Source organism: Bison bison, unplaced genomic scaffold (genome assembly GCF_000754665.1).
Source record: "Bison bison bison isolate TAMUID 2011002044 unplaced genomic scaffold, Bison_UMD1.0 scf7180017864215, whole genome shotgun sequence".
Lineage (NCBI taxonomy): Eukaryota > Metazoa > Chordata > Mammalia > Artiodactyla > Bovidae > Bison > Bison bison.
This window is the reverse complement of record NW_011494787.1, coordinates 4,350,446-4,360,708: the sequence shown is the minus strand read 5'-3', so window position 1 is coordinate 4,360,708 and position 10,263 is coordinate 4,350,446. Positions and strand designations below refer to the sequence as shown.

The 10,263-nt window shown below is 42.3% G+C and overlaps 1 protein-coding gene across 1 annotated transcript in view; it reads right to left on the bottom strand.

Annotated features, from left to right (window-relative positions):
- SIDT1 (SID1 transmembrane family, member 1) overlaps positions 1–10,263 on the bottom strand; it is a gene marked incomplete at its 5' end in the record, with an annotated part of 109,248 nt that overhangs the window by 60,675 nt on the left and 38,310 nt on the right. The window contains 2 exons of the mRNA XM_010845416.1: positions 8,085–8,255; positions 9,210–9,331. Coding sequence (XP_010843718.1) covers positions 8,085–8,255; positions 9,210–9,331 — 293 coding nt within the window. The remainder of the gene's footprint in view (positions 1–8,084; positions 8,256–9,209; positions 9,332–10,263) is intronic.

The following is a 10,263-nucleotide window of genomic DNA, read 5'->3' as shown; positions in this document are numbered from 1 at the left end:
TGCTTACTCCCTGGAAGGAAAGTTATGACCAACCTAGATAGCATATTCAAAAGCAGAGACATTACTTTGCCAACAAAGGTTCGTCTAGTCAAGGCTATGGTTTTTCCTGTGGTCATGTATGGATGTGAGAGTTGGACTGTGAAGAAGGCTGAGTACCGAAGAGTTGATGCTTTTGAACTGTGGTGTTGGAGAAGACTCTTGAGAGTCCCTTGGACTGCAAGGAGATCCAACCAGTCCATTCTGAAGGAGATCAGCCCTGGGATTTCTTTGGAAGGAATGATGCTAAAGCTGAAACTCCAGTACTTTGGCTACCTCATGCGAAGAGTTGACTCATTGGAAAAGATTCTGATGCTGGGAGGGATTGGGGGCAGGAGGAGAAGGGGATGACAGAGGATGAGATGGCTGGGTGGCATCACTGACTCGATGGACATGAGTCTCAGTGAACTCCGGGAGTTGGTGATGGACAGGGAGGCCTGGCGTGCTGCGATTCATGGGATCACAAAGAGTCAGACACGACTGAGCGACTGATCTTATCTAATCTGATGGCAAAAATATCACTTTTTAAAAAACATGATGAATAGATAATCACCATGGGAGGGTCTCTAGGGAGAGGAGTATGCTCTTCCTGCCCCAAACACCCCACAGTTGTCTACATTTCCCTCCAAGATGGGTCTTCTTTGGGTTAGGCATTGCCTTCTAAGACCCTTCTTAAAATGCACGTACCACCAAAAGAATATAATGAAGCTATTTTCTTTTCAATTATCAATTTTCTAGAAATTATTTTATTAGATATTTGCATCTTCTGTGAAAGACAGCAGTGATCCAGCTCTGAGGAGAGTGTGAGGAGGATGTGGGAAATATACATTTGTAGCATAGAGTGCTATTGGAAAGGACACTTTTGAACAGTTCAAGAGACTGGAAAATGCAAAAACAGAGTAGGTCTTCTCTGTAGTCATGCAAGGGCTGTTTGGGGCTTTTGTTCTTTCTGGTTCTTGTCTCATCTTTAATTGTGAGGATCACTCACACATACTCACTGTACTCTCAATGCCTGCATCAGGAGAATGGCATGATCCCAGCCCTTCAGTGTGACCTGCACTTCTGGAAACCTGAACTTCTGGGGCCCCTCCACAGCTTCATCCCCTGGTGCTCCCTAAAGAGTCTTGTTTTATCCACTCCTAATTTTTCCTTTTATAAAAATTAAACCATTAAACATTTTTACTAAGGATTCCTTTAGAAAGGGCATGTCAGGACATCTGAAGCATGAAGTTTGTAATTGGAGGCGTTGTTTAGAAGTCACAGATTTTGAGCACTGTTTCTAAAGGTAATGACAAACAATTTAGGCCATTAGCAGACTAGACTTAGAATTTAGCAAAAGATACAATTTATATATATATCCACTCTCAATAGAAATCATCATCAGAGTCAAGGGTTGGTTCTGCTGAAGCATGGTTAATAACACATGACCTTACATCACGTAAAGAAGCTGAAGTTGGTGTCAAATCCAGCTCTGTGTGTGCTCTGAGACTCCACAGCCAGAGTCAGAAACCACATGCTGTGCATGGCTCTCTGCAGCGTGCATGGGGAATGTCATCTGCAGTTACCAGGGCAACACGGGCCCTCAGTTCTGTCTGTTACCAGGTCAGGGGAACGAAAAGGACGGTGGTTTTCTTGGCTGGCAACAGACAGGTTAAGATTTCCAGAAGCGAACAGTTTTCTTTGGCCAGAAATTTGTTTTTAAATTCTCCCCTGTCATTTGCATTCCAGTTAAGACATTGAATTGTGTGGACATGGATAGGGATTTTCTGTGTTTTTTTTTCCCCCTTGTTCTTTCTGTTTTCTTTACTAGTACAATACATATAAACTTTGAAAACATATTATTTTCCTTAAGACTATCCCATGTAATCTCCTCTTTCTCCTGGAGTCAACAGTGTGTGCAAAATAAACATGGTGCCTGTTGCAGATGAAAGGTTCTGCTTCCTTCCCCATCAGCCTCCAGCAGAGGTGGAGAAGGCTTATTTTAGCAGGGGTCATTAAACAACAGAACAAGTCTAATTGAGACACATGTACACCTTCAGTTTTAGAGAAGGAAGTGTATAATTTTTGACTTATTTGTTTGAAAAAATAAAAAACACAGGAAACAAATGTTTACCTAATAAATAAGAAAACCTAAAAACTAACTTTGTTTCCTCACTGGCTAGCTTGAGGAAGAGTGAAAGAGAAAAAGAGCAGAGGAGTCAAGAGAGATGGGAGAAGAGGGGAGAGGGGTCCATGGAGAAGGGAGAGAGAGAGAGAGAGCAGGAGGTAATGAAACAGGACAAGGAAAGGGAGATGGGGAGAAAGGATCAGTGGAAAGACAAAGCCAAAAGCTAAGTCATTTTTTAAGGTGAGTACAGAGAAGACTGTGAGATTCATATTCATCTTATTATATGACAGCAAGCCCCTAGCACAGAGCAGAGTGGGGATTCAAAACCCTCCCTTTGTTTGTCGAAGGAAATTACACTGGTTATTCACCTGGACTATGGACTTCAGACTATCGTTTCCTATTATCTCTTTCCTGCCATCTGTCATGAACTGACTTTGTTTACCACAAATCTCCCCACAGCCCTCCACCATCTGTAGCCCTCCACCTCATGGCTCTGGTCAGAGGATAAACTCCACGCATGTGCTAAATTCTGTCCTTTCTTCTCTTCTCTGGGACTTTGCTTCTACAAAAATCCAACTGTCCTATAAACTTTATTTGCCTTGCTTCTCCTTGGTTTATAAACATACTGTAGTCTCAACCATTTTCAACATAAATAACAAACAAATGCCCCCAACAAAGTTGTGCTCTTTCCCCTGGATTTCCCTCCTTCGACGTCATTCTGTATCGTCCCTCTCCTTCACAGACCAGCCTCGTCACAGGGTGCTGTGCTCCCATCCCTCATTCACCCTTTCCTCTCCCCACTACTGTCAGGGTTCTTTCCCTACCATCTCCCTGAGGTTGCCAGTCACCTCCTCTTGGCTAAATTCAGTGACTTAATCCCTAATGTTCTTTCCCTCTTTGTGACATTTGACACTGACTACCACACCTTCTGCCTTAGAACTTTGCCTCCCGTGGGCTCTGTGACATCTGCTTTCCTGGGTTTTCTCTCATGCATCTGCCCATGCGGACTCAGCTTCTTCTGAGAGTTCCTGTTTCTCAGAGCATCCCTTACATGAGGATCTGACCCACAGTCCTGTTTTTGATCTCATTTTCCTTAACCATATATATCTTCATTCATATATGTATAACCATATGTTATAATTGCCATAAAAATCTCATATATATGTATGTATGTATGTGTCTGCACACACACACACACACACACACACACACACACACACACAGTTGCTGCAACAATGCCAGAGAATCACAAGTCTCCACATTCAGCCCAGGGCTACTTCTAGAGCTCCACTCACTGAAGAGTGTTTCTCTGCTGGGCTTCTGTACTTCACTGTCCCTCAAGGCATCTCAAACTCTATATATGATCAAAATGGAATGTACTCCCCTTTCCTTGACCCTTATCTGCCACGTCTGTCCATAAGCCTCATCTGACTTCTGATATCATTGTTGGAGTGATCTTGGATTCCCCTCCACAACTACTGCTCACTCTGTCTTACTGATTCTATTAGTATGAAGCACTGTCTTTGCTCAAGTAACATCCAATAAGAAAACAAACAAATAAACATGAAAAGCAATGTAAATCATTATGTACTCTACCCCAAATATCAAAGGGCAATTACATAGGATGACGCATAATAAAATGGTCTAAAAGCCTCTTCACTCATCCATTTCCTCAAAAATCTATTGCTATTTACAGCATAGTAGCTGTGCTAGCACACTGAAAACTCCCTCTCAATACAGACTCAAGAGCCCACTTGGAAGGCTACAGGAGGGTTGAAGGATTCAAGTACTCATACAAGACTGTATTTTTTAAATTTAAATTTATTTTTTAATTGAAGGATAATTGCTTTGCAGAGTTTTGTTGTTTTTCGCCAAACATCAGCATGAATCAGTTGTAGGTATACATATGTCCCCTCCTTGTCTGATCATGCCACATGTAGTTTTTGGATTTGTAAATTGTCTCCATGTGTGTTATTTGACTCTTTTTCTCCATTACAACTTTGTTGCCGCCATAATATATTCAGGTCCTGATAACTTTTTTATTCCTCTCTATTCAAGTAAGTTTTCATTTGCCTATGTGCCTCTACCCCCACCTCTCCAATTCGTCTTCCACATGGCTACTAAAATCATCTCAAAGATCAGATTCATTAGTGGCTTCCATAATCTGCAAGGTGAAGTCTAAACTCCTTGGTACAGAATAAAGACCTCAAAGAGCAAGGATGGGGTACTGCCTGCCTTTCCCCTTGTCTCCTGTAATTCTGCCTTGGGCACCACATGGCCCAGGCTTCCACGTGAAGCTTCTCTTTGGTGGGCGCTGTGTCGCTCAGCCCTCTCTCCTGAGCATTGTGCTGGTGTGCATTCGACACTCTGCTAGGTACTGCACTTCAAGTTCAGCATGAACTTATCATCTCTTCCTTCCCTCCTCAAAATTCTTTTTCTCTTAGAGGCACCGCCATTTACAAGTTATAATGGTCATCCTTGACTCTCCCATTTCCCTCACCCCAAATATTCAATCAAGCTTTGTCAACTTCACCTCCAAATTCTTCCATTCATCTCCATATTATTTATCTTGATCACAGCATCAGTCCTTTTAATTTCTCTGCCTCCAGTCTTGCCCCCTTCAAATCCATTCTCCACACACCTATGACAATTTAGACAACTGTCTAAATTTCTTAACGGCCCTTCCAAGCTCCTCCCACCCCAGGGTCAGGTGTCTGCCTGTTCCTGCAGCCTTCTGCTCTTCCCTGTCTGCAGCATCACACTCTGGCACACTGAACACCAGAGCAATGGTGTCTGGGAAAAGGAGTGAGGGAAAAACGTGTGTGTGTGTGTGTGTGTGTGTGTGCACGTGTGTGTGTGGAGACAGGTGCAGGAGAGTTAAGACAGCGAGGAGTAATGTTTTAAAGCATAATTTTATTTTTTAAGCTGGATTTAAATAAAGAAATGCTTCTTGGAATTGAGAAACATTTTTAGGTCAACAAAAATTCAGAAGGCAGTTTTAAAACAGAAAGTAGAAATAGCATGTTATAGTGGGAAGAACTCAGAACTTCAAGTCAGAGTCAAATCTAGTCTTGATGTTGCCCTTTCTCAGCTGTGTGAGTGTGTACAAATCACTTAACCTCTCTGGGCATCAGTTTGCTCATCTGTAAAAAATGAAATGAGTGAGTTCAATCCCCAAATGTCCTTCTATTCTTAAAATTTATAATTCGAGAAAAAAAAATCCCAGGATGTGTTTCATGTACCTTCTAGTCTGACACAGAAAAACATACAAGAGAAACTTCAATGTAAGGAAAGTTGAGTTAATTCTTCAGTGTTTCTCTCAATACCTAGAGTCCAGATGTCCCCAGACCTCAGCTCTTGCCTGATCCATCATTCTCTGGATTTCTGGGTTTCCAGCAATGCAGGATCCCTGGTTCTATCCCTGGGTCGGGAAGATCCCTTGGAGAAGGAAATGGCTAACCACTCCTGTATTCTTGCCTGGAGAATTCCATAGGCAGAGGAGCCTGGCAGGCTACCATCCATGGGGTTGCAAAGAGTTAGACACAACTGAATGACGTGGGACAATCCAGGGCCAGGGAGGAAGGGACACATAAATCTCAGTTCCATCTCTTCTCTGGCTTATTTTAGTCTCAGAGAAACTCTTGTAACTATGTACATTTTGAAACAGTCTTGAATGTTTGGTTGCTGAAGTCAAGTCACATTGTGAGAGGCAGAAACAAAAAACAACGTGAAAATAGATTCGCAGTTTCACTACATGTGAATCATTCATTAACACTCGCAGACTTGTGACCTTATGACTTCAGTTTCACAGAATTCAGTTCTCCAAAGCATCTAATTAGCCTTAGAGATACCAGCCCTAGGATTCAAGTACACTGCTACCAAGTGACAGTGACAGGTTAGACACACAGAGGCCAGTTAGTAGATGCAGGGCTTCTCTGAAGCTCAAAATGCCCTCTGTTCAAGCAATGTGTGCCACGTCCTTCAGATTATGAGCACGCATTCCCATACTGTTTAATATCACAAATAAATTTAAATATTAAAACAAGCACAAGAACCACATTTAGAAATTGCTTAAAGGTAGTTGTTCTCTAACTCTGGCTGCACGTTAGAATCACATGGAGAGTCTATTAAAAATATATACACTATAATGATCAAACCTCCCTCTTAGATACTGATATAATTGATATTTTTCTGCCCTTTTTGGGGGGTAGGTAGGTGGTTCTTTGCTCTTGAAATCATCACATCACTTTTTTTGCTCTGCAGTTAATGGAGGGACTTGTAAAATGCTCTAACTACTTCTCCATCCTTCTGAACATTCATTAATCCATCTGTCCATCTATGTCCAGGTATATATACACTGTCACAGGGTACAGAGAAGACCAAGATAAATACCTGAGAAAATTGAAAGAGAGTTTTATAATAGAGCAGAACATTCTGATCAGAAAAATAAGGGGCAAAAATAAATTTCTCTATAGCTAATAATGCGTTTTGCATTAAGGAATATCTCGTATAATATGATATACTATATCAACTTTCTTTTATTTAGTATCAGCATGATATTTCTTTTACTATCTTTTATTTACATTCATACATTCTTTTTTAAAGATTGTACTCTTGTAAGCAACATACAAATGGACTCACATATGCCAAGTAAGACTAATGGGATTTAGAAAACCCACCACATATGATATGTTGTTCATTTTCATTGGGTAAATATAAACATTAGTTCTCCTTCTGAGATTCTTCTGACTCTGTCCCAAAGTTCCAGTGAGAGGTCAGAGTTGCGATTGTTTTCTCAAGTAGCTTCTGGCCCTGAGGTCTCCTCATTTTTGCCTCAGAAAACCTATTCACTCCACTGAAATGGAGTCTGAACCTAAGCAGTGCTCAGACTTGTAGGCTCTAAGATCCTCAACCAGAAGAAGCCAGAGCCACAGAAGGATGGGTGATACCGGAGATGGCAATCAAAATCTTGCCAGTGTTTTCTTATTGATTTATAGAGGTTCTTTATGCATTCTGTATATGAGTCCTTTCTTACGTATGTTGGAAACATATGCTCCAGTCTATGGCTTGTCTTTCTGTTCTCTTAATGATACCTTTTGATGAGAACAAATGAAAATTTTAATATAAGCAGTTTGATGATATATTTTTAAAAGTTTCCTTAGAACACTGAAAAGGGAGGAAATGGTTTGAACCCTTGAGAACCCTTGAGCTTAGAGTAGGATGGGACAGGAAACTCCCTGAAGTTTTTGACCTTATTAAGGAATAACCTTAGCTTTTCTGTTTACCTTTTCACACAGATTTATGCAATATTTTACATGAGTAACCTCTGAGAGGGAACAGATGCTTTGGAGACAATGCCCTCCACTTTACTCCATGTCTAAGGTAAACAATTTGAGATGATGTATCCTGACTGATTTGGTTTCAAAGACAGTAGTGCAAGGAGAAGGAGGAAGCAGTCATTAAGTTTTTTACACACAGGACAAAGCCACATAAAATATTATTTTCAGCCTGTATACATTCCTAACCAGAAAGAGAAAACTGGAATAGTAATAAGGACGAGAAAACCAGCTTAAGATCTTCCTTAAAACAAAACTAAAACTGCCTTCAGGAAGGTGGCACTGGTGAGGAACACAGAAGTACCCACCCTAGTGCTTGGACATCACTCTAGCTGGGATGGCAGACAGGAGGGGGTCTGCACAGACCCCCAGGAACGGATACGCCTGTCGGGTCCACCACTCTCCCCTCTGCCCCCCTGTTGCACAGATTAAGGCCCTGCTGCCCAGCTGTGAGCAGGGGAGTTCCGAAGGTGCACAGACAATACGCCAAGTGGCTGACTTCCTTCTGGAGTGCTGATCTGGGAGGGAGGAAGCAGGACCAAGCACGCACAGCACAGGAAGAGCAGACAGGCGAACACAGAAAGGCCACAAGGAGTCCTGCTTACTGCAGCTGGAAGTGCTTGAGCTTGGTAACCAGCAGTTTGTACTGGGCACCCAGGGGCGCCATGGATGCGACATCTACAAATATCAGTTGCTCCAGAGGTCCTGTTTCATTGGTTGCTTCGGAGGGGCAAAGGGTACGGCTCACTTCCTGGTAGTTGTAGCTCCTCTGGTATCTGCAGCAGCCAGGGGAGGGAAAACCAGCGAGAAGGAAAAGGACACTCAATGAACAAGCAGGGAAACAAACATTTCCTTTCAGTTCTCTCTGAATTTCTTTCCAGGTCCTTATATTTAAAACTTCATACTGGACCCACCGAAGTGATTTTTACAGCTAAAGTACTTGGCACAGAATTGTGTGACATTATAGCACAGATATGGGGACTGCTGAGGGCCGACCAGTTCACTTAGACTGTGTCTGCATCACATCACCCTCCTAATTCAATCAGAAAATTAATCAGATTTTGGAAGGGAAACTGTTCTGATAAAACAACCTGATTCCATTTTGCCACTCTTTAAGCCTTTGCTAAACAAATATAAAGAAAGCCCCAGAGTCCGAGTCAAGGCATCAGAGTCAGTGTTTCAGTCCTCACATTCTTAGCCTCCAAGATGATCTCACACTGTGCTCTGTGCCCATGTCTGCATGCTTTCTGCTTTGTCCCTGCTAGTGCTCTAGTGTCCTATAGTGTCCCCTGCGAAAATAGAAACTCCATGAGGAAGAGACTTCATTGTTGTTTTCCACCACTGTATCCCCAGCATCGATCATTTAGTAATGCTCAATAAATATTACGGGATAAAGAAAGCACACTCGGTGAACATTGTGAAGAATGGGAGCTGTTACTCACTTAAGGTGACTGCAAGGCCTAGCTCTGTCCTCCGTGGATGACCCACTAACCAACCAAGACATTCTTCAGGTGCTACAATTCTAGGTTCTTATCAGAGATCATCAAAGAGGAAAGAAGCTGGACAGAGCTGAACCGGTCAGGGCAGGTAGCATGTCACCTGTTTGCACTCAGCATGCATACTATGTCAACGAGTCGAACATCTGATTTCTCTAGGGAAAAGAGCAGTTGAAGTCTAGGATGTTGAAGGAAAACAAATGTAATGACGCTGTCAAGGCAAGATCCACTTACAGTCCTTGGAAGAGCAGAGGAACCTGCCAGGACAGCACCTCTTTCTGCTGGCGAACCACGACCAGGACCGGGTAGTCGAGGTTTTCGGAGGAGCTGTTCACGTACACCCGCACGGCAGTCACCTACGAGCAGGGCAGAGACACAGCAAACACAGATCACACGTGCACAGACATGTACATCATAGCTGCCACCAGAAGCTCTGAAAAACTTCAGTTCCTATGTTTGCTGCTGACCATAACCCACTCCAGTATTCTTGTCTGGAGAATCCCATGGACAGAGGGGTCTGGCGGCCTACAGTCCATGGGGTCACAGAGAGTTGGACATGACTGAGCGACTAACACTTTCACTTTTCACTTTCATAGATACTCCAAATATCCCAGCTGTCTTCTCATTGATATTGTAACCACAGTCAGTTTCAATACTGCTGCACAATCCCCAGGGGAGATTAGAAAACAAACTGATGCCTGGGTCCACCTTCAAAATTCTGATTTAAGTCATTTTGGGTGAAGCCAAATTATGGAGGTGTCGAACGGCAGGCTAAGGAGTTTGAATTGGGCAGTCAACACAAGATTAGGAGAATAACAGAAAAAGAAAGATGTCAGTGTGCTTCTCTTCTTATCTGAATATAAATGGTAAGTATACAAATATCTTTAAAAAGAAAAAAAGACCTACAAGTGCCTCAACTGCTTACAAACTTTAACTTTGGCTTGTAAAATCATTCTGTGCTTTCAACCAAATGTTATTATGTTTTGTTAAAGCCTAGCAGTGGCCACAGGACTGGAAAAGGTCGGTTTTCATTCCAATCCCAAAGAAAGGCAATGCCAAAGAATGCTCAAACTACCGCACAATTGCACTCATCTCACATGCTAGTAAAGTAATGCTCAAAATTCTCCAAACCAGGCTTCAGCAATACATGAACCGTGAACTTCCAGATGTTCAAGCTGGTTTTAGAAAAGGCAGAGGAACCAGAGATCAAATTGCCAACATCCGCTGGATCATCAAAAAAGCAAGAGTTCCAGAAAAACATTTATTTCTGATTTATTGACTATGCCAA